The 22825-nt window shown below is 62.4% G+C and overlaps 2 protein-coding genes across 2 annotated transcripts; both read left to right on the top strand.

Moving 5' to 3' along the window:
• The first annotated feature begins 1672 nt into the window (after positions 1 to 1672).
• On the top strand, positions 1673 to 3171 carry UTF1 (undifferentiated embryonic cell transcription factor 1). Its single transcript, XM_059172574.1, has 2 exons — positions 1673 to 2394; positions 2564 to 3171. Exons 1-2 carry the CDS (start codon positions 1818 to 1820, stop codon positions 3046 to 3048), a joined length of 1062 nt encoding a protein of 353 aa, XP_059028557.1. The 5' UTR covers positions 1673 to 1817; the 3' UTR covers positions 3049 to 3171.
• A 3149-nt stretch (positions 3172 to 6320) lies between these two features.
• Positions 6321 to 12417, top strand: VENTX (VENT homeobox). The gene is made up of 5 exons (XM_059172434.1): positions 6321 to 6382; positions 7101 to 7214; positions 8998 to 9203; positions 11337 to 11497; positions 11578 to 12417. The coding sequence occupies exons 1-5, from the start codon at positions 6321 to 6323 to the stop codon at positions 11956 to 11958; spliced, it is 924 nt and encodes a 307-aa protein (XP_059028417.1). The 3' UTR covers positions 11959 to 12417.
• Positions 12418 to 22825: the final 10408 nt, after the last annotated feature.

Genomic DNA, 22825 nt, shown 5'->3' with positions numbered 1-22825 from the left:
TTTAATTTAATTTAAGTTTTTAAAATTTTAAATTTTTAAATTTTAAAAATAAATTAAATCTTTTTTTTTTTTTATTTGACAGACAAATCACAAGTAGGCAGAGAGGCAGGCAGAGAGAGAGAGAAGGAAACAGGCTCCCTGCTGAGCAGAGAGCCCGACGCGAGACTCGATCCCAGGACCCTGAGATCATGACCCGAGCCAAAGGCAGCGGCCTAACCCACTGAGCCACCCAGGCACCCCAAAAATAAATTAAATCTTTAAAAAAAAAAAAAGGACACAAAACAAGAGGGAAAGGGAAAAAGAGCTGCGGCCATCGGAGCCCCTAACTCGACAGCACGGGACCGCCCCCGGGAACAGAACACCCGCGAGTCCCCTGAACAGGAAGAATTCCAGGAGATTCCCGAACAACACATGTATGTGTCCCCCGGAAGTGCAGCCTGGTGACCGGCCCCAGCTGCAGCGCAGGAGGGGGAAGCGGAGCGATGGGCACTGCTTGGACTCCTAGGTCTTCTTCCCGAAAGCCCACACCCGCAGGCTAATCATGAGAAGGCACAGGCCAGACCCAACTAGAGGGACACCCACAAAGCACCTAACAGTGTCCTGCAAGTGTCAAGAACGCGGAAGAAGCGTGTGCTGCTGCCAGGGTCCGGAGGGGACAAAGGAGGCAGGGTGACCGAACGCACAGCAGTCCCCAAGACCAAGGCGGGGCAGGAAGGACATGTCTGTGCAAAACCTGGGGAACCCCGGAAAAACCCAAATGCAGTCTGCGGCTCTGCCGATGGTGCCATGCCCACGAGCTTCTCAGCTTGATAAAGGTGCCATGTCCCAGGGGACGCTGGTCAGAAGGGACGCACAGGGACACCGGCGCCTCCTCTGCGACCTGTAAATCTAAACTTGTCCCAGACTAAGACTGCTAGACCTAGTATACAAAATAGAACTGAGTTTTGTTTATTGCTGCATTCAATGACCTTGCTAAATTCATTCATTAATTCCAATAATGTGCTTGCAGATTATTTTGTATTTTCTATGTTTACAATCATATCACCTGCAAATAATGATGCTTTCACTTCCTCCTTTCCAATCTTTATAAACCTTACTCTTTTTTCTTGCCGTATTGCTCTGGCTAGACTTCTAGAACAACGCTGAACGGAACCAGGATGGGCACCCCTAACCCTGGTCGCAGGGGGCAAGGCTCAACCATCTGCGAGTCACGACGTGAGCCGTCGCTGCTCTTCATCAGAACAAAGCCGTGTTTCCTCTGAAGCGTGCCTGTGAGTGAGGACCCCGGCCTGAGCACGGGTCCTACGTCGGCGCTCTCAGGCTCGCCGCGGCGACCACACCTCCCGCGCACACTCTGCACCCCGCACGTGGGGCGGGGCCCGCACACCACCGCCTCCGCGAACCGCAGGCCCGGACGCACCTAAGGCAAAAGGGAGGGGCGCGGGGGCGCCTCCTGGAGCTGGAATGTTCTACGGCTCGCTCTCGGGGCGCTGAAAGGGCGCGGCACATGCGTAAAACCGGGTCGACCCTTGCGCGCCTGAGGCCGGCGGCCGCCTCCGTTTGCACCTCGGCGCCAGAGTTTGAAAAGGGCCACCGTGAGGTTTCGCAGGCTGTCCCCGGTCAGGGCCCCGGCCGGCCCAAGTTAAAGTTGGCGGGCAGGGGGGGCGGGGCGGGGCGGGGCGCGCGGGGGCGGGCGGCGTAGACCCGCGCCGGCTCCGGCTCCCGCTCCCTCTCCAGCGAGCTCGCGTCCTCGGAGCGCGTGTGGGCGGCTTCTCTCCGGCCGCCGCCGCGACCCCGCGAGCTCCGCCGGCCCCGGGATGTTGCTCCGGCCGCGGCGGCCGCCCCCGCCCGCGCCCCCCGCGCCGGCATCGCCAGCCAGCCCGGACCCCGAGCCGCGGCCGGTCGGGGGCGCGCCGGGAACCCCGCCGGGGCGGTCCGCCTCACCCGGCGCGCTGGCGGCGTCCGCGTCCCCCGGGTCCCCCGGCCTCCCCGGGTCGCCCGTGTCCCCGGGCTCGGCGCAGCGCACGCCCTGGAGCGCCCGCGAGACGGAGCTGCTGCTGGGCACGCTGCTGCAGCCGGCCGTGTGGCGCGCGCTGCTGCTGGACCGCCGCCAGGCGCTGCCCACCTACCGCCGCGTGTCGGCCGCGCTGGCCCGCCAGCAGGTGCGCCGCACGCCCGCGCAGTGCCGCCGCCGCTACAAGTTCCTCAAGGACAAGCTCCGCGACGCGCAGGGCCAGCCGCCCGGGCCCTTCGACGCGCAGATCCGCGAGCTCATGGGGCTGCTGGGCGACAACGGACACCGGCGCGGCGGCCGCCGCCGCTCCCCGGGGCCCGGGCGCCCCCCGCGCGGACGCCGCCCGGCCCCCGCCGTGCCCTTCTCGCCCGCCGAGCCAGGTAAGCGGGGCGGGGCCCCGGGAGCGGAGAGGGCTGGGGTGGGGGGTGCCTGGCGCGCCGGCCGGGGAGGAGAGGGGGAGGGGAGGAATGGGGGTCGGCGGCCCCGGGGCGTGAGGGCGGCGGCGGGCGCGCCTCCAGACCCCGGCCCGACGGTCCCGCCGCGTTCCAGACGTCCCGCCGCCGCCGGCCACTCGCGGCCCCGACGCGGACCGGGCCTGGACTCTCAGGTTCAGCCCGACCCCGCCCAAGTCTGCGGACGCCCCTCGAGCTCCCGGCTCCCCGACGGCGCTCTCCACGGCCGGCCCCGCGCCGGGCCGGCCCGAGGACCGCGCGCCTTTCCGCGTTCCGGGATCCCCGCCGCCGCCGGTCCTGGACCCCGCCCGGGAGGACCCAGACTCGCCGCCCAGCCGCCCCGAGGACCACGCGCCCCCGCAGTCCGCGCCCCCGTCGCTGAACGCAGCCCTTCTGCAGACCCTGGGGCACCTGGGCGACATCGTGGCCATCCTGGGCCCCCTGCGCGACCAGCTGCTGACCCTGAACCAGCACGTGGAGCAGCTGCGCGGCTCCTTCGACCAGACCGTGTCCCTGGCCGTGGGCTTCATCTTAGGCAGCGCCGCGGCCGAGCGAGGGGTCCTAACGGACCCCCGAGAATGAGGCCTGGCCTGCACCCGTCCCTTCTGTAGCACCGTGTTCCCTGTGCCCTGACCCCACTCTGTGACCCCACCCTACTCCAAATCTAGGTATGTTCAATAAAAACATTGTTAATTTCTAATTTAATTCTGCGGCATGTGCAGGTCTTGTGCTGGGTAGGACTGGGCCCTGCCGGTAGGGCCTGGGCGGCCAGGGCTGCCCCGGGGCTGGCGTGTGCTGGGTTGCTGGCTAGGATCTCCCTCTACTGTGCTGCCCCAGCCCGGTCTGATCTGGGCTGCATTTGGGGTGTACCCAGAGTCCCACCTCTGCCCTCGGCAGGCCTGAGCCTCACTGCTGAGCTCGGTCTGGGAAACGACCAGAAGTGAGCAGGAGAGCTAAGGAAGCACACCATGGAAAGACACCTTTTGTCCCCAGGGCGGTGGTGATTGCTGTGGGTGGGCCGGGGACAGCCAGATGGGGGCTCTGCAGCTTTTTCGACTTTGGTCAAGGACCAGGTCCCAGGGCGTCTGAGAGGACTTGACCCAAACAGCCCCCGGGAGCATTTTTCAAATAGTAATTGCGGCCCCACCCTCCACCAGTCGGAAAGGACAACTGGGTGGGCCGGGAGGTGCTCCCACCCCCAGGGAGATAAGGAAGTAGCCCGGAGCACCTGGCTGGCATCACAATAGAGTAGGGGCGCATTCAGAGACTCCGGCCACAAAGCTGAATGAGGTCTGGGTGTTCTTGCTGGCCTCTGGGGTGGGTGGTGGGACATCTCCCCCAAGGCCTTTTCTGGAGATGGAGAGGGACAGACCCAGTTCGACCCTTGGTCAACGGGGATCCAAAAATGGAAGCAGGAGTGGTGTCCCCAACCCCAGAAGCTGTGCGCTGATGTCAGGTCCTGGGGGGCTCTGATACCAAAACCACAGAAGTGACTCGATGTCGCTTCACTTGAGACACGCTTACCTCTGCTTCATGATGAAGTCCACACTGTGGTCCCTGAGGCTCCAAGCTCCTGTGGCGTGATTCCCACTTGCAGACCTACCCCCCCCCCACAGCCCCCACTCCTAAAAGGTCAGAGCCACGGGCTGGAGCAAATATGCCCCCTACCCCCGGGGCTAGGCACAATGCCAGGAAGCGTGGGCCTCACTCCAGTCCCCAGGGACCCTCTGCCTTGGAGAAAGGCTGTTTCGTAACTGCAGGAAATCTATGGAAGCCACTCAGTTTGAGATGCTTGGGGTCACCAAGGAAAACCCCTCTGCCTGACTGTGCGCTGCAGGTGGGGTGCAACCCCGTGCCCCCCCGCCCAGCTCGCCTGGAGCTCACCCTCAAGCACGCTCAGTTCACTGCTGCCCTGAGGGCCAGGAAGTGTCCGTGTCACCTGCGTCCCTCACCAGCTCGGCCTAGGAAGCTCTGTGGCCCGGGGTCCGTCTCCTCCCCCTCTGCCCGCCCAGCCCCGAACCTTTCCCTTCCGGAGTGAGGTGTGCGTGTTTTCACATCGTGTTTTCACATCGTGCGGCTCCATCAGGGACCAGTCCTGTCCCGGCCCTTGTGAGGCGACCTTCTTCTGGTGATCAGTGCGGTGATACGAGAAGACCTCAATGTTAAATATTCTCCAAATCGGCAAAGAACCCTATCGGTGTGGGTGCCGCTGTTTTACGCCCGCCTGTGCCGCACCTGCTGTCTGGAGTGAGCTCTGGCCCCTGTGCTCTCCAGTGCCCAGCTGAGTCTAAAACCCTAACAAAAGTAAACTTCCTTCATGATTTCGTGTTTGAAATTGCTGTCTTCTCAGTCGCTGTTGTTTATCTGTCCAAATCACCGCCTCTTCCACGTTCCTTCTTCTAATTACATCATCTGTGTACTGTTCTACAGATAAACATTTCGGTGTTTGCAACACTCAAACCACTGCTGCTTTCCGACTCTGCTCTGAGGCAGGGCAGGCTCTGAAATCTGCATTTCAAGCCAAAGCCAACTAGCCTTGTGTTTTTCAACTCAAAGCCAACTTCGTGTTCTTTTTTTATTAGTTTTTTTTTTAAGATTTTATTTACTTATTCGACAGAGATCATTATTTATTTGATGGGGGGGAGGAAAGCAGGCTCCCCGCTGAGCAGAGACCCCCCCCCCATGCGGTAATCGATCCCAGGACCCCCAGATCATGACCTGAGCTGAAGGCAGCGGCTTAACCCACCCGAGCCACCCAGGCACCCTCTTGTTCTTGACCTATCGTTTTTGCAAAGAACACATCCCTAAAATTCTGGTAAATTTATCTTTCATATGATTTATAAGGAGGTAGGACAGCCTGCTCTATATTCCTTCAGTTTTGCCGGAGGCCGGTGGTCGGCCTGATTACCCCCTCTTTTCCAGTGTCAAGGTATCCTGGTTTCTCCCTCCTGTGATGTCTTCTGGAGGCCAGCCCCTCTGACTACATGATTGGTTCCTGCTTGACCTCCCACACCAGTTCTGCTCCTAAGAAACCATGTTGCTCTCTATTACAGACTGGAGGTTTGTGTCCCCCAAATGCCCATGCTGGACTCCTAACCCCCCTTTCGATGGTGTTAGGAGCTGCAGCCTTTAGGACGGCCCAAGCAGTGAGGGTAGAGCCTCCTCTCTGGGATTAGCGCTTTCTGAAGAGAGACCGGACAGCAGAGAAGCGACCAGCTGCTGGCTGGGAGGTGGCCCCCACTGGAACCCTGGTCTCAGACCTCCAGCCTCCAGATTTGGGAGAAAGAAGTGTCTGTTTAATTCTCCAGCCTCTGGTGCTCGGTTAGAGCCAAGCCCCGGGGCACTTGTCAAGTCAACCACACTGGTGGGTTTGGGATTCAGGGCGGAGTCCACTCTAACCTTCCAGAGGTCTTCCCAGCCACCCCCTCACTTTGTTATCGTGTTCCCCACCAGGGCTCATTCACAGCTGCTCTCTCCCAGAACAGTCACTTGTGATAATTCTAGAGAAATCCTAACGGTTTTTGTTCTTCCGATTTTATAGGCAACGGCTCTGTCGGTGTCCTCCTCCTGGCCTGGTGCAGACGCCAGCCCCAGAGTGCCTGGCTCTGTCCCGGTGGGCTTGCCAGGCCTCGTTCCTGGAGGCAGCCCTCCTCTCCGTCACCAGGAGCTGGGGACTCTGTTGGGATCGAGCTGTTGGCCGGCGGCAAGCGGTTCTGCCAGACAGCGAGTGTGACTCTCACCTCCGCGGCGGCCACTGGGCCTCGCCCTCCTTCCCTTCCCTGCCAAGTCCCTGGTTCTGAGCGGTTCCTTCACGGGCCCTTCTGGCCTCCCCCAAACTGTCAGATCGCAGAAGGATGAGCGGCACGTCGCACTCCCTGCCGTTCGGAGGAGACCTGATTCGCCCCGCCTGCTTTTGGTTCTGTCCTCCAGGCCTGCCTCAGTACACAGAGCCGGAGGGTCCTGTGTCCCTTGGCCCTGCCGCTGTGGCGCGAGGGAGGGGTTGGGGGTGCTTCTGCCTCATCCACACCGGCAGCCCGGAAATCTGACCCCCCACCCACCTAGGTGGGGTCCTGTCCACCCCGTTCCAAAGGTGCACCGAGGTTCTTTCCACCAGGAGCACAAACAGGACGTCGGGGGGCTCCAGCGGAGGCGGGGAGGCGGGGGGGGCGGGGGGGGGGCGGGGGAAGCCCAGGGAGGGGCGTGGGAGGGCCGAGGGGGACTCTCAGGAGCAGGGGGCTCCGGGGCGAAGGCTCCGGGACATAGAGCGGAGGAGGGGTGGAGAAGGAAGGGGAGGGGCTGCCCGGCGGGCGATCGGAGGTCGCCGAGCGGCGGGCGGTGGGGGCGGGGCGGGCGGGGCAGGCGGTGGGGGCGGGCGGGCCGCGGGGCTGCGGCTTCCCTTTCTCCCGGAGCTTGGGGCGACCGCGCGGGGCCGGAAGGGCAGCGGCGGGGCGGCCGAGGAACCGCCTGCTCCTCCTAACGGGGTGGGCGTGGAGAAGGTGTCCTGGGCGGGGCGGGCCGCCCTCGGCCGAGCGTCCGGGTTGGCCCTGGAGGCGCGCGGGGCGGGGCGGGACGGAGGCGTCGGGGCAGCCGGACACCGGCCCTTGAGCGCGGGCGGACGGCTGGGGTCCGGGAAGGTCCCGTCGCGGAAACGGGGGCTTAGGCGTGAGTCGGGGGCGGGGCTGCCAGGACCCGGGAGGGCCTCCGCCGGGGGCGTCCCTCTCCGCGGCGAGCACGTGCGGGCTTCGGGGGTAGGTCAGCGGCCAGAGCCGAAGCCACCCCGCGGGAGATCCCGACCCCGCGGAAGGCGGCGGGCGCGGGGCTGGGCGGGAGCGACCCAGACGGCGGCGGGGAGGGTAGACCCCGGCGGACACGAGTCCCACCCCCCGGGTGGGGCGGGGTGCCCTGAGCCCAGGGCGGTGCAGGCGGCCGCGGTGGGGGTCGGCTGGGGGTATGGGCGGGAGGGCGCCCCGACGGAGGCCCCCGCGGCAGGCTGCGGGACCGGAAGGGAGGAAACCGCACGCGCCAGGACGGCGCCGGGCATCGGCGTCTGCGCTGACCCCCGGCGTCGCCCCCGCGAGTGTGAGCGCGCGACGCACTCGTGCCCGCGGAGGTGCTCAGGCGGCCGGAGCGGTCCGGGAGGGTGACTGACCGTCGTCCGGCTGGCGCGGCCCCCACCTGCGTGGGTCACACCGGCACACGCTGCGGGCACCCGCGGGGTCCGGTGGACCAACTGGCTGGCGCAGACGCATCGCGGCCCCTCCTCTGACCTTTCACGGGCCGGGGTCAGCGCCTGCTCCATCCCGCCGCGCCCTCCGGACTCCGACTTCACCCCCTGCCGGGCCTGAGAAGCTCGGAAGGCGGGGTTGGGGGTGTTAATCCCAACCCGGCCCGAGGGGCCTTTGATCCCGCAGGGCAGGGCGGGCGCAGAGGCTGGCGGTCCCGCCCAGGCTGGCGCCGGCGCCCCCAGGAGTCGTGGGTGGGCTGGGGCCACCACACCCGCTGGGGTGGGGGGCGGGTGGCACTCGCCCCGGAGGCCGCTCTTGCTGTCCTTAGGGTCGCGTCCTGAAGAAAGAGGTGGTGGCCCCCTGAGGACGTGGAAGGGGTGCATGACCCCGAAGGGACTCTTCCTTGGAGCCCCACGCAGCCCATTCATGAATGAGACGCTGTACCGTTTGGGCTCGGGGCTCCAGCGTACCCTGGCGGCTCTGGACCTGTGCTGACCACAGTGGGGACAGCCTTTGGGAGGGCGGAAGACAGTTCTTCAATCCTTTCTGCTGGAGTCCTTCTGGAGCAGCACAGAGGAGTCCATACTCCCAGCGGGCAGACACCCCCCTTCTGTCCCTGGAATCCAGCTCTATGGCACCAGAGTGAAGTCGAGGGCAGGGAATAGGGTTGTGGGGGGCCACTAGGTATAATCTGAGAGGGAGTGGCCAGTTGGAGCCAGCAGGGGACTCCCTGTCTGGTTGAAGTCCTCATCCAGGAATACCTGCCCTCCAACCCTGCTGGACATCTGCTCCGGGACACACACCCCACCCCACCCCCACACACCCCCCGTCCTAGGAACACTAATGTGGACTCCCCCGACTTGAAGCAGGTGTGCACACCTGTCATCTTTGGCCCTGCAGACGGGGTGGGAGACCACGCGGCTCCAGCTGGGGTGCTCAGCTGGGAGGGGCTAGCCCAGGTGGGGGGTGGAGGAGTTGGAAGGATGTGACCAGTTCTCAACCTCCACAGGTCGCCTAACTGGTGGCCACAGCCCAGCCCCTCTCCAGACATCTTGGAGCCGGGGGACGTGTGAATGGCCTCCTTTGTGCCTCTGAATTGAAGGCAATTAGGTGCTACTTATCTGGGGGTGGGGGGAGGACTTGAGCCATCTACGCCTACCAGCCTCGCGAGTCACTCCTCCTGAGCTTATAAACGCCCCTCCGCTCTGCTGAACCTGCTGGGGACCCTGTGTCTAACCCCCGTCATTTGTCCTGGGAACGTTGCGGCCAGCCCCACAGCCATGTCTCCCTCCACTGCCCTACCCAGGGGCCCCAAGCCATCCAGGTTTGGCTCCGTGGACTGGCTTTCCCAGAGCAGCCGTGTGGGGCCGTCACACACCTCCAGGCCTGCTGAAGTCTCTTGGAGAAGCCTCTCGCCTCCAGCGAGGGTATCCAGCAGCAGGGAGTTCCCTCAGACTGGGGGCACGGAGGAGAAGCCCTCAGAAGTGTCTTCACGGGGGACGCCCACGGCTGGTAGGTGTGGGGCTGGGCGGGGAGGTTGCTGCCTTCCCGGACTGGGACGGAGCCAGGGAGGCTTCCGGGGGAGGCCTTTGCAAGTGGGGACATTCTTAACAAGGGCTGGGGTTGGAGGTTCCAGCTAACCCCTCTGGCCGGCAGATGACTTGGTCTGGGAAGCAGAAGCCACAGTGGAGTTTTTCCCCCCTCAAGTCCCTTGGGGGCGGCTCTTCCCTGCCCACCTCTTCTGGCTCTGGGCGGGGGAGCCACCGCATCCTTGCTGCAGCTCCCCACTGGGAGCCGGGACCCCCGACATTCGCCCTTGCGGCTGGATCCAGGTCTGCAGTATGTCCTTGGGGCCCATTTCTGCAGGAGTCCCAGGGCTCTGGACACGCGTGTCTTAACACTTGTGAAAGCTGTCCTGTTCAGAGGGGTCGCTGTGGATCTTGACGCAAAGCTGGGCGCCTTGGCGTGGCATCCACATTCCTGCCTATTCACAGTGCACCTGGAACCTTACGGGTCTGGGACCGCCCTGCTTGCCTGTGTTTGGGAATTCCTAGTACCTTCTGTGCCTTGGCTCCGAGGTCCTTCCTGGTGACTTCCTTTTTTTTTTTTTTTTTTTTTTTTTTTTTTAGATTTTATTTATTTATTTGACAGAGATCACAAGTAGGCAGGGAGGCAGTCAGAGAAGAGGAAGCAGGCTCTCTGCGGAGCAGAGAGCCCGATGCAGACCTCGATCCAAGGACCCTGAGATCATGACCTGAGCATAAGGCAGAGGCTTTAACCCACTGAGCCACCCAGGGGCCCCTCCCCATTTAAAAAAAAAAAAAAAGATTTTATGTATTTGACAGAGATGACAAGTAGGCAGAGAGGCAGGCAGAGAGAGAGAAGAGGAAGCAGGCTCCCGGCCGAGCAGAGAGCCTGATGCGGGGCTCAATGCGGGGCTCAATCCCAGGACCCTGGAATCATGACCTGAGCCAAAGGCAGAGGCTTAACCTACTGAACCACCCAGGCGCCCCTCCTGATAGCTTCCTAAAGACTGTCTTAGCCTTGTACTTTGCTGATGGGGGTTTCTCAGTCTGTTTGTCTTTGTGGTGTAATCATTGGTTTTAGCTTTAAAGTCCTATGTAGTCAAAGTGGGGTTGATATTATCTTTTTTTTTTTAAGATTATTTATTCATTTATTTGAAAGAGACACATAACAAAAGAGGGAACACAAGCAAGGGGAGTGCTGAGCAGGGAGCCTGATGCGGGGCTTGAGCCCAGGGCCCTGGAATCGGGACCTGAGCCGAAGGCAGACACCTAACGACTGAGCCACTCAGGCGCCTCTAAAGTTTTCATTTTTGAAGAAGTTTAATCTTACAGAAGGATTTTATACGTTCATGAAGTAAAATTTTAAACTTATCCTTTGCAACCAGTATGCCCCCCTCTCAAAAAAAGCCAGTCATCCTGCGTCCAAATCCTTCCTGCTGACGAGTCACCCCACCCCCGCCCCCCAGGCAAAGCCCCACGTGTCTTCCTGCACACTCCAGCTAAGTGTTAGAATTAGTTTTGTAAGATCTGCTTCCTCCGCAAAAGCCTGTTGGCATCTTGGTAAGTCGTGCTTTGAAGAAAGAGGGGTTGCGCACCTCACCGCGCGGTGCCATCCACCACCTCCTGATTAAGAAATCGGACAGGCGCTGTGTAAAGTGTCTGACTCGGGTCCTGACCTCAGGCTGCACGAGGAGTGGGCGTGAGATTCTACCTCTGCCCCGGCCCCTAAAATAAATAAATGTAAAATTAGAAATTAGTCACAGATTCAGTTGGTGGCAGGGGAGCCTGGGATCCTCACGATGAAGGCTCTGTGCCCTCAGGGCCGCCCCTGCAACCTGGGTTCCTTGTGTGCAGGCCAAAGAAACTGCTCCCTGTAAGGATGGGGTCCACGTGCACAGGCCGAGGCTGACGGGCTGCACCAGAGCTGTGCTGTTGGGAGGCCGCATTCAATGTTGGTGTCCCCAGACTCCACCCATGCTCAAGCTGGCAGGGGAGGGCAGAGCTGCCACCTCCGTCCGCAGCTGTGCCCAGTCACGGTGGGACGGCAGAGCAGAGAAAGCCACCTGAGCCGGGAGGCCTTGCTCCTGCGGGGACTCAGGGCCCTTCCGTTCCTCCCCAGGCTGGAGCCGGGAGGCAGACGCCCTGCGGGCTCCCCGCGTGCGCACGGCCTTCTCCGCAGAGCAGGTCAGCACCCTGGAGAGCGCCTTCCAGCGCCGCTGCTACCTGGGCCCCGCGGAGCGCCGGAGGCTGGCCCGGGACATGCGGCTCTCAGAGGTCCAGGTGAGGGGCCCGCCGGGCTGGGCGGGTGTCCGGGAGCTGTGGCGACGGTCGCCCCTGCTCTAATCGCGTTTTTCCCGCAGATAAAAACCTGGTTTCAGAATCGCCGCATGAAACACAAGCGCCAGCTGCAGGACTCCCGGCTGAGCAGCCCCTTCCCGGGAGCGCTCTGCCCGCCGGTGCCGCTCTGCTCACCCCCCTCTGCCCTCGGCAGTGGCTTGCAGCTTCTGTGCCCTTGGGCATCCCCACTGGGGCCTCCTGCTCTGACACAGCCCCCTGCCTCCATGTGGGACCCCCGCCAAGTGGATCAAGCCTCCCTGGCCTTGGCGTGGGCCCCGGGCCACAGGCTGCCTCCAACATTCTGCCTCCCGGACCCTGGGGGCCAGGCGCACACACTGGGTCCAGCCCTGTCCAGGGGACCCTGGAACCAGTGTGCCCTGCCCCAGACCGGGGATGCCTTTTGAGGAAGTGTGATAAGCCAGAGGCCTGGGCTGGAGCAGGAGCTGTCCCACCCGAAGCTGGTGGCTGTGGAGCGGCGCCCGGCAGCTCACTGGAGAGCTGTTCGCGGTCTGTTACCGTTCACAGTGACGCCGGGTGTGAGCTGCGCGCCCATCCACGGGCTGGACCTGGAACCCTGACCCACCGTAAGGTTCCGGAGGGCTACAGTTGAAGACATTCACTGAATACTGCTCCAGGCTTAGTTTAAGAATGAAATGATGGTTCGTGAACAAAATCAAAAGACAAGTGGACTTGATGAGTGTCGGGCTTCTAGTGCGTGATCAAAGGGTAATTTATTCATTATAAAGTGTTGGGAAAAGTAAAGATTCAGGGGTCCCTGGCTGGGTGGAGCATGCAACTCTTGATCTCGGGGCTGTGAGTTCAAGCCCTGCGTTGGGCGTAGAGCTTAAAAATAAAATCTAAAAAAAAAAATTAAGAGGGAGACTTTCTTGTGTTGTGTGCTTACAAGCTTTGAGTGGAAACCATGAGGGATCAGAGGAAGTGAAATGTTTGTTTTTATCACTTTGGGGTTTGAGCCCCATGTTAACAGTGACCCCAAAGCTGGAACCAGGGAGGAATGCAGAATGTGTGTCTGCCCACTGCCCCAGCGGAAGTCAGTGGGGTTGAAAACCTCTGCTGTGTGTCAGAGCCCATGCAAGCTGGCCACAACGCTGGGTTCCTCTCGTGGCCCTTCTGCTTTTTCTTTTGGCCAGAAAAACATGGGGGAGCCGGCATCCAAACCTGTGTATGACCTGGCTCGAGGGCTCAGCCTCTCACCAGTCCCTCTGGCTGGGCTGGCCTGGGCTCCTGGGTGCCTGCCAGGAAGAAGGCTACCACGGGACACAGAGCTGCTCTGCCCAGCTCCAGCAGCAGGAGTGTGGGCCTCCGAACAGACCTGTCCAGGGGCAGCAAAGCCACAGGCCCGTTAGAGACCACAGCCTCAGCCCTCTTGTGGGGACGGCCGCTATGCCATCACTTGCGGTCTCTTTGCCGTCCTACTGTCAGGCCCTTAACTGAGGATTTCTTGGGGAGTCAGGGTTTTCTTCAACACACACTGTTGAGCTTCCTGTGTTTTCCTCTTTGGTTCAAAAACCCCTAACTGGATTCTTCCTTTCTACACCCCTAAAAACGCAAGCGTCTGGTTACCTTCTACTTCCAAGTTGCCCAGTGTTTCCAAGGGAAGCTGAGAGTCACAGTGTCTTGGGTTTCCTGTGTCCTCTGTCCAGTGTGACCGGGGCATCTGTGCTGTCTCCTCTGCTCCCAGGACCCACTCACCCTGCATTGGGGCATCATGTGTCTGGAATATCAGCTCGCTTCTGGGCAGTGGATGCCCCTTCGCCTGGTCTGCCCTTCACAGCCAGCAGTCACCTTTGGGCTCAGGGGTGGGACTGACTGGTGGGACCAGGCTTCCTAAGCCCCTCCCCACGCTGCTTGGACCACTGGAGGACACCGGGCCCCCCTCAGCTGTGACCAGCACAGGAGAGCTGGCTTCACCCTCTGGCTCAGCACAGATGGAAGCACATGTGGAAATAGTCTCGCCAAAAACCTAAATTCCAGTTTACAGAAAATAGGAACTTCACCATGGACCCCAACTGGGGCTCCTCTGAAGTCACTTGTCTGGGGACAGGGAGCCGAGGCAGCGGTGGCGACCTCTGGCTGAACCACAGGAAAACAGCAGGATTCCCGGCAGGGTCTCACCAAGGGCCGGGTGGCCGTCCGTGGACACGCAGCCTGTGCCCTCAAGCTCTTCTCTAAAACCACAGCAAGTGGCCGCTGGGGACGCTGGGGCACTGGCTGGACTAGAGGCAGGCCCCAGGCAGTGACCCCCCACCCCACCACCCTGCTAGCAGAGGCTGTCTGCTGCCCCCCACCCCACTCTGCGGTGTCCGTGGGGACCCTGCACTCCCCCAATGGTGAAAATGCACACCTCTTATTCTCTGCACACGTTCTACTCTGTGGGTCTTCAGGGCGAGAAGGAGGGCTGTCCCTGGGACCCCGTCATGGCCCAGCAGCCACAGTTGTGAGAGGATGACCTCCATGGCAGCGGCCTAGCCCCGTAGGGCCCTCAGTCCCAGCCCAGGCAGCTCTGCAGGTCATAAGGCAGCAGCCCACCCAGGTCCAAGTGGTCGGTCGACAGGGACCCCCTTCCCCCAACTCTGCAGTGCTGGCGTGAGACCTGTGACCCCAGTCAGCCCAGACCCCTGGGAAAGCCACAGCCATGCTGAGGGATGGCCCTCCCGGTACCCTGGAGCCAGGCCCTGTCCACCATGTCCACACCCAGCGCAGCTGGGGTACCTGCTTTCTTGTGGCACTGTGAAGGGTCGCGCCAGGAGCCCTCCCGGCCGCCCCGCGGGGACAGAGCACGGAGGGGCTCCGAGGACTGCCCCACCCTGCTGCGGCCCAGCCTATGCCTTCCCCTCCTCCGGGAGGCTGTGGGCTTGGAGGAAGGAATGATCAGATGAGATTAGGGGACAGGCCAGCTGATAAAGGGGGCCTGTAATTGCTCCCTTTGCTGGGCCGATTAGCCGACAAAGGCCCACGATGGTTGTGGAAGCGCTCGGTTCCCGAGGGCTTCGGTCCAATTCTCTACACCAGGAAGTTAAGACCACAGGCTCCTGGGCCGAGGGGCCCCCACCCTGACCCGCGGGGCTGTGGCCGATTCCCCACCCACCCAGCCCACCCCCTGCTCCCAGGCACCCTGGGGACGCCCGCCCGAAGTGGCCGGGCCCTGCTGCCACTCTGGCCCGCACTCGCCCAGGACCAGGTCAGCCGCTCACGTCCATGTCCTGACATTTCCTAAGTTCCTCTGAGACCAAGATGATTCCTGTGCGACCGCCCCCCATGCACTGGCAGTGAGAGGCAGCCGGACTGGGCAGCTGCAATCTGAGCTCTGGCGCTTGAACACGATCACACCTAAGTTCATGTGACATTAGCTTTATTGACATTTCTGATCAGAAAACGAACTCACCATTACAAGGAGCAGAAATCGCTATGACCCGCCCCCACGGCACCCTCCGCCTGCCCCAGCCTCCCACCCACGGAAGCCACCCTCGTGGGCCTCCCGCCCCCCGTCCTGCTCCTACAGCTTCTGGGACTCTCTCGGGGGCACGCCAGGCCCTGGGGGCAAAGATCAGCCACGGCGGCCCCTCGCAGACACACAATCCTGTGCTCTGGCCGGTGGGCCTGCGGAGAGACGCGGGGCCCCGGAGCAGGGGCATGGGAGCGGAGAGACGCGGCCCCTGGAGCAGGGCGTGGGAGCGGCTGGGCGGTGAGGAGGACCTCGATGCCCCATTTTCCCATGCCTACACCTCTTCAGGCCAGACCCGCAAAGAAGTATATGCATAGGAAAAAGGAACAGCGAGCAGCTTCCGCGGTCCAGGTCCTGGGCGAGGGTTCCTGCGAGCAGAGGCCGCGGAGGTTGGCGAGGAGCAGGGAGGCCGCGGGTCCCCGGCGGTCGGCGCCGACGCAGAGCCTGGGAGCACGGAGGAGAGCCCGTCTGCTGCCGCTGGAGCTCTGCCTCTGCCGGCTGGTCTGCCCCATTTATGGGAGGCCGCGACCTTGGGGCCCACAGAGCAGCGGCAGTCACATGTGATTCCAGGCTGAGCCGTGCCAAGGAACCCGTCTACTCCCGCGCCTGTGAGATTGGGGCACAAAGACCTGCTCTGAGCAGAGCGCTGAGCCTGGGCCCAGCGGGGGGGCGGTGGGGCCAAGGGGCCTGGGGGCTGCCTCCTGGGACCTGGGACCAGGCCAGCCCTGGCCAGCCTTATCTACCAACGTGCTACTCTGCTTGCGTCCGGCCCGGAAAATGCACATCTCTACCCTGCCCTCCCTTCCCTGCTGGTGCCCCTGAGCACTGAGTCCCATACCCCCATCCTGGGGAGAGTCCCCCCAGGAGTCCTGAGGATGGGGGAGGGGACAGCTCTCCCTGGACCTCACACACCCAGGGGACAGCTGAGCAGGGACCCAAGACTGCCACACAGAGACACACACACCTGTGACACACCTACCACAGGAGCCCAGGGGACAGCCCAGGGGCCGGACAGACCACACACCCCCAGGGAACCCAGGACACAGGTGGGGACCTGGAGACCCTCCTGGTTCAGACTTGGCCCCCACCTCTGTTGCTCCCCACAGTCACAAGGTTCTGTGAACAGAGTTGTGGACACTCCCCCATTGGGACCGGGTTGTCCCCCAACTTGGACAGGCACTGACCAGGCACCTGCTTCCACACGGCAGGAGCTGAGCTGCCCTGCATGCCCTCCGCGGCCTGGGAGCACCTGCCTAGGAGAGGGGTGGTGTTTGTGCGAGCACACGTGTGCACACAGACCCTCAGCGGGAGCCCCCACCCCAGCCTCTCACCAGACTGGCCTCTAGGTGGGCAGGGGCAAGACCCTCAGGGGCACAGGTGGACACGTGAGGGAAGCCGGGAGAGAGCACGGCCACCGGCCTCCCAGGAACACGCGTGGGCCCTGCTGCCTGGCCGAGGCCCTCCTGACATGCACCACTGTGGCCTGGGCCTCTCTTTGGAACAGAGCATTTGCAGGCCCAGGGCCTCAGTGGGGGACAGTCCCCGGCGCTGGCCTCAGGCCCCTGCCTCTGGCTGATGGTCACAGAGGCACAGAGCCCAGCAGCTATGGCGGCAGGGACAGTTGCTGGCCGGAGAGGGAGCCGCCTGCTGAGTTTCGGGTTGACGGGGGGGGCCCCCTTGCGCCCCAGTCCTCCAGCCCAAGGGTGGCTCAGGGGCCATCCCTTCTGGCCACTGTTCTCTGTAACTCCACAGGGGTCCCGCTTGGGTCTGGGGTCAGATTCCCCCTCAGTCCTGCCCCGGAGCTTCTGCGAAACACACTGTCACCCTTGACCCTGAGCTCCTGGAGGTCTTCAGGAGGGGAGGAGGCAAGAGGTCAGGGAGGGGACAGACAGAGACCGGGAGGTGAGGGCAGTGGGGTGGGGACAGACTGTGCCCCAGAGCGCTGGGACTTCTGCACTTGGTTTCCTTAAACTTGTTTTCCTGAGTGTAAGTCCATGCCTGCTCAGGACAAAGCACTTCCAGAGTCCGAAGGGTCTAAAGCGACAGTGTCCCCCAAGGCCCCAAACCTGCCCACAGCTGGGTGTCTCTGGCCCCCTAGGGTCACCTCATGACCCCCTGGCCTGCCTTTCCAAGCTGGAGGAGCCCAGGGGCTTCCCTTGGGTGGGGTGGCCAGTCCCCCACCAGCCGGGAGAGAGGACCAGACCACTGCCTGCATTTCCCTAAATCCCCAGAGAGCCAGCGGCGACACCACAGATTCTGTGCCCAGGAGTCCCCTCCGCTGCTGGTCAGAGGGAGGAGCTGGGTGCTCTGTGGGGGGTCCAATCCCAGGAGCCCACCTGGCTGTGGCCCCTGGACACCCGACACTCGGCGCGTCAGCTCCCGCAGTTATGAGCTTGGTGGTCCCGGAGGTAGAGGAACGGACAAAGGGACAGCGTCAGCCTCGCAGGTTGGGGGAGCCCCCAAGCAGGGGGACACTGGGGCTGCCCAGCAGGTGCACCCTGCCTGCCCACCCTGCTCAGCGCTGCTGCCGACCCCTCCCTGCTCTGAGCGAAACCCAAACCTGGAGCGGGAAGGTCGGGCCCCAGTCACACGGGGCCACACGGCCCAGACCCCGCCTGTCCAGAGAGACTCCAGGCCAGACTTTTCAGCATGCCAGTACGCTGCCCCCCTCAAGTGGTGAGGACAGCTCTGGTTGGGAGACACCGAGGCTGGATTCCAGGGAGGCCAGAGCCCTGTGGGGTCTTCGCAGCACTCCTGGGTCCTTTAGACAGACCTCACCCCCAGGAAGCCTTCCTGTTGGCCAGCCCCTCAGAGTCCGTGTAGGCCTGGGCACTGTCCCTTGGTCCCTGTCACCTGGGGCAGGAACCCCCTGCCAGGTCCAATTAAACGTTGGGCTCCGTGGACCCCAAGAGCAGCCCCTACAGCTCCAAATGCCCTAGGCCTGGCCCTCCCTTGCCTACGAGACAGAAAATACCCTTGTTGGCCCTGGCAGTGCTTGGCTCTGAGCTGCTGGGCGATAAGGGGTGGCCTTCAAGACGACTCGCTCCCTCCCTGTGCTCTATTCCGGGTGGGGAGGGGCTCTCCCACAGCTGTCTGCTCAGCTCTGGGGGCTCCCAACCCCCAGAAGGTAGCCTGCTGTTAACTCTCCAACCCCCAGAAGGTAGCCTGCTGCTAACTCTAGCTGGATTCTCCCTGTCTGTTCCCAGAGAGGGTACCCCACTGGTCTGTCGGATACAGAGCTTCCAGTCTTGCCTACCCTCACCCCAGCCTGCCAGCAGCCCCCAGCCTGCCCTGTGCTGTCTTGGATTCATCGCAGTTCTGGGCTAGGCTCCGCAGGCTCTCTCTGTCCCGGTCAGGCAGGGTGGACCGCCCTCCACAGAGGAGCTGCCGAGGCCTAGATCAGGGTTCGTCACAGCACCACTGCATGGCTGCCTCTCTTGGCCTCAGTTTCCCCACCTGTCAAAGGATGTGCTGGACATGGTCAAGCCCTCTGGAGACATGAAAGGTTATGTGCCCACCCCCGGGTGCCTACCCAGAGGACTGAGGGCCTTGGTCCCTAACAGACTAGAGTGAGGACATCCTTTCACAGAGGTGTGGGGAGCAGAGGTCAGAGTTACAACAGAAACTGCTCATTGATCTGGCTTGGAATTGAGCTGGGTGTCCTGAATTTCGATTTGCTAAATCTGGGGTCCGGACACCCTCGTCTATGACCTGGACCAGGGCTGAGGCAGTGGACTAACAGGAAGTCAGTCTGGGCCTCCATCCTCCGCACTGGGCTGGGAGAGGCAGAGATCCCTGCGCTCCTGGGGCTTCCCCGAGGAACCTCAGTCGGAAGGTCCTGTGGCTCTGGGCACCCATGGGGTGCCATGTGTGGGTGCCAGGTCCCCGGGACATGTGCTCCAGGTCGGGCCAGGAGGGGCTGTGCCCAAAGGCTGTGCAGGAGGACAGACGGGCCTCTGGGAACGGATGGGAGCGGGAGGCAAAGGGTTAGGCCTGGCTCGGGAGGCCCTGCCTCTCTCTGCGTCAGGGTTTCAAGGCCGTGTCCTGTGCCTCCCTCCCATACCGTATCAGAACACTGGCCCGGCCACGGGATCTTTCCTCTGCCCTCCAAGGCCGCTGTGCACAAACCCCTCCCAGGGCACCCTTGGCCTTTCCAGGACCACCCCCAACCCCCACCCCCAGAGGAACTGTGGCCCTTTGTTAGGACTGCTGACCAGGCAGCCTCCAGCCTCCAGCCCTTGGGAGCCCCTCCGAGCTCCTAGCCCGGAGCCTGGGTCTTTGGGCTTGTCCCACAGACGTGCACACACATTCACACAAGCACGTGCGTGTGCACACTCACTCCACACTCACGCTCCTGTCTCGCCCGCACACACTTGGCCCACGCCTCTCCCACCCAGTCGCCTGGGGTCTAGACACCCAGCTCAGCCCCTGTCCCCGGCTACTCACCCTAAGCCCGGCTCAGTTACCACCAAACATGACCTGGCAGCCTGGGGTCTCGTTCTCACGGAGGAGAGGGCTCTGCCCCGCAGGTGTAGGGAGGGGCCTGTCACCTTCCAGCGTCCCATCTAATGGCCACTGCCATTCCTTCAGGGCCTTCTGAGTCCCGGGCCAGCTGCCCCGCCGAGAGACCCCCTTCCTCAGGCTCTGGTTCGGGATGCCCAAGGGTAGTGCAGGCCCTTTGGCAGGAGTCTGCGGGCCAGTTAGGAACTGGGAATGCTGCGAGCCAGACTGCCAGTCCCTGCATCCGTCAGCTCTAGCTGGGCGTGTGGGGCCCTGGGCCTTGGCCTCACTTTGTTGAGGGGGAAACCGAGGCCCGGGTTGGCAAGGTGAGCCTAGCGTCCAGGGACATGGGCCAGGCGGGGTCGGAAACAAGTCTCCCTGCTCCAGGCCCTCCTCGGGAGGCCCCCTTCCCACTCTCCTTATAAACATAGAAACTGCCTCGCTGGGCCGGTGGGAGCTGGAGGGTGCCCCCTGCCCTGGGTGGGAGCTGGGGAGGCTGAGTGGACCCTGGATCTGGAGAAGGGGCTGGGCTGGGGCCAGCCTGTCCTGGTTGCAGGGCTGAAGGCCACGGGGCGAGGAGCTCCGTGACCTGTGGCTCTGTGCCATTCTGGCTCCTGGAGAAGAGGACCAGTCCCGGCGGTCAGGGCGGGGGACCACGGGCAGGGGGAGCCGAGGAGGGTGCCCGGGGGACCGAACGTGGGCTTGCACACATGTGTGCACCCGGAGTGTGTCTGCGAGTAAACGTGAGCAGCGCTGGGGCCGGGCCCCTGAGTGGGGAAAGCTGGTGAAGGGCGCGTTGGGGACGGACGGGGTCAGAGGCCTCCGGGCCTGGAAATGCGTGTGAGCAGAGCCCCTGCTTTCTTCCCCACGGGGGAGTGAGGACACAGTGAAGACAGAGTGACGGGCTGGGGCCAACCAGGACACTGGGCAGAAGGGGTCTGGGAGAATCGGAAGGTTCGGGGCGATGTGCGGGGAGAGTGGGCCCTTCCTGAGACACTGGCCCCCCCAGGTCCCAGGAGTGGGAGGCAGGCGTGGTCGTGGTCTTTGAGGAGAGACCCACTGAATCCCAGCCCTCAGCCCTGCTTTGTCACTCCTGGGGCCAAGCCTGGAAGGGTGGGCTTTCCTCTGGGAGCCCCGAGGGCTCAACACCCACCAACCAGCTGCCCAGCATGGGCCGCACACAGGGGGCAGGGTGGGCAAGCTGGCACCACGCCCAGCAGGGTCAGGAGTCAAGGGGTGGGTCTGACACAGCCAGGCCATGGCCACAACCCCCCCCCTGATCCCCACAGCCGCTGCTCCCCAACTCGGACCTGCCGTTCCCTCCCCCTGCCACCGGGGGGCGGGAGTAGGCAGAAGGGCCTGGACGGTCCACACCCCTCCCCTGGGGCAGGGCCACCCTGCAGGAGGGCAGCGCCCCCCACCCAGGTTCTGTGTTTCCTGGTCAGGTGGGGCCCGGAGGCAGGGGATCAGATCTCTGCATCTGCCCCTTAAACTGGGAAGAACCAGCATTTTCCATGTCTTCCCAGTGACAGACCCTGTTACTGTGGAAATGGAGAGCGAAATGGAGAAGAGATGACCGTGCATGGCCCAGAAGCCATCACTGGTCCCTGCACTGGTTTCCGACCAGCCTCGCTCCCAGGCACCCCTTCACCTCCTTGGGGGGCCCTGCCATGGGGCGATTCCCAGGCCTGGGGCGGTCTGCAGGCACCCCGCACGGAGGACAACGGGCTCGGGAGGCTCGCCGCCCCGCGAGTTCTCCTCCTGAGTAGTCCCCGGCGGCTCCACTCCCCGTCCGCGCATTCAAACTTTGATCTAAACTTTGTTATTTTATTTATTTATTTGACAGAGAGATCACAACTAGGCAGAGAGGCAGGCAGAGAGAGAGAGGGGGAAGCAGGCTCCCTGCTGAGCAGAGAGCCCAATGCGGGGCTCGATCCCAGGACCCTGAGATCATGACCTGAGCCGAAGGCAGAGGCTTTAACCCACTGAGCCCCCCAGGCGCCCCTAAATTTTGTATTTTAAGTAAATTTCTAAAGTTTTACAAAAGCAGGATGTCCAACAGAGCATCAGTTCACGTTTTCACACCTTCTGTGCAATCTTGAGTGTTTTTTCCCTTAAAAAATGTTGAGATACAAAATAGGGGCACCTGGGTGGCTCAGTCCTTCGGCTCAGGTCATGCTCTCAGGGTCCCCAGATCGAGCCCCACGTCAGGGGTCCCTCCTTAGCGGGGAGCCTGCTTCTCCCTCTCCCTCTGCCCCTCCCCCTGCTTGTGTTCCCTCCCTCTCTCTTAAAAAAAAAAAAATAAAGTTACAAAATATTTAACCCTGCAAAAAGATATGCAAAGTCCTAAGCTGTGAAGGAACCCTTCGCACAAACCCGAAGCTGATACCAACTGTCCCCAGCCCAGGAGTGCAACCGAAGCAGCTCACACAGTGTCTGAGCCCCACGGGAGGCCTGGACCTTGGGGTTTACATTCTGCCTGGGAACGGTTTTATGGACGGCACTTTTAGCAAAAGCCTCCCTTTCCCTGTTTTCTGGAATTCTGGCCGTGTTTCATCAGTGACGCTGAAGACGTTTGTTACAAGGTTTCCTTCACCGCCAGTCCTGCTGGCTCCACCTCCAAAGAGCAGGACTTCTCAGACCTCTGGGGCTGTCTCCAGGGTTTCGCCCACCAGGCTTGTCTGGGGGGCCTCCCTGTCCACAGGCCCCAACCCACTGGGCTCACAAGGCCCTGATAGAATGCTGAGCCCCTGGCTTGCCCAACACCTGCCAATGGCTCCCACCTTTCTCAGGGCAAAGTCTCCCCAAGTCGCAACCCACTAGCCCGCAGGCCATAGGACAAGAGCCCTCTGACCCTGGCTCTTTGCCCCAGGGCCTTTGTACCTGCTGCAGTTCCTGAACCATCAACCTCATTTTCTTCCGGTCATTTCTTCTTCCTTGACTACACCCCTCTACAAGGCCCTGTTCTTATTTCTCCATTCCCTGCCCCATTTCTGGTTGGTACCCCACACCCTACCCTGCCTGTGGTTCCCTCCCTCGGCCCTGCCAGGAGTGTGGAGATGCCGTCTCTCTGCTCTAGGAGTGCTTGGGGGCTGAAACCTGCAGAGAGAGGGTCTTCCTCCCTCGCTTCCAGCCACTGCCCCTGGCACCACACGCCGCGTGAAATGACTTTTTTGCCTGAACGGAAGCCATCAGGAGCTTGTGGGGCCGTGAGATTTCTGCCCCCCCAGGTGTGTCCAGCTCAGACCCACGCAGTACTTCCTCAGACTCTGGCCCTCCCCGGAAAACACAACTGGGAATGGAAA

This window comes from Mustela lutreola, chromosome 4 (assembly GCF_030435805.1).
Source record: "Mustela lutreola isolate mMusLut2 chromosome 4, mMusLut2.pri, whole genome shotgun sequence".
Lineage (NCBI taxonomy): Eukaryota > Metazoa > Chordata > Mammalia > Carnivora > Mustelidae > Mustela > Mustela lutreola.
The sequence above is the reverse complement of the archived record's forward strand: the minus strand, read 5'-3'. Positions and strand labels throughout refer to the sequence as shown.

What these genes read in the sequence shown, in the direction of transcription:
- UTF1 (XM_059172574.1), top strand. Translation starts at nt 1,818, where the DNA reads ATGTTGCTCCGGCCGCGGCGGCCGCCCCCGCCCGCGCCCCCCGCGCCG. An exon ending in CTTCTCGCCCGCCGAGCCAG is followed by an intron (nt 2,395 to 2,563) that starts GTAAGCGGGGCG and finishes GCCGCGTTCCAG; the next exon opens with ACGTCCCGCCGCCGCCGGCC.
- VENTX (XM_059172434.1), top strand. Translation starts at nt 6,321, where the DNA reads ATGAGCGGCACGTCGCACTCCCTGCCGTTCGGAGGAGACCTGATTCGC. An exon ending in AGCACGTGCGGGCTTCGGGG is followed by an intron (nt 7,215 to 8,997) that starts GTAGGTCAGCGG and finishes TGCCCTACCCAG; the next exon opens with GGGCCCCAAGCCATCCAGGT. An exon ending in ACGGGGGACGCCCACGGCTG is followed by an intron (nt 9,204 to 11,336) that starts GTAGGTGTGGGG and finishes GTTCCTCCCCAG; the next exon opens with GCTGGAGCCGGGAGGCAGAC.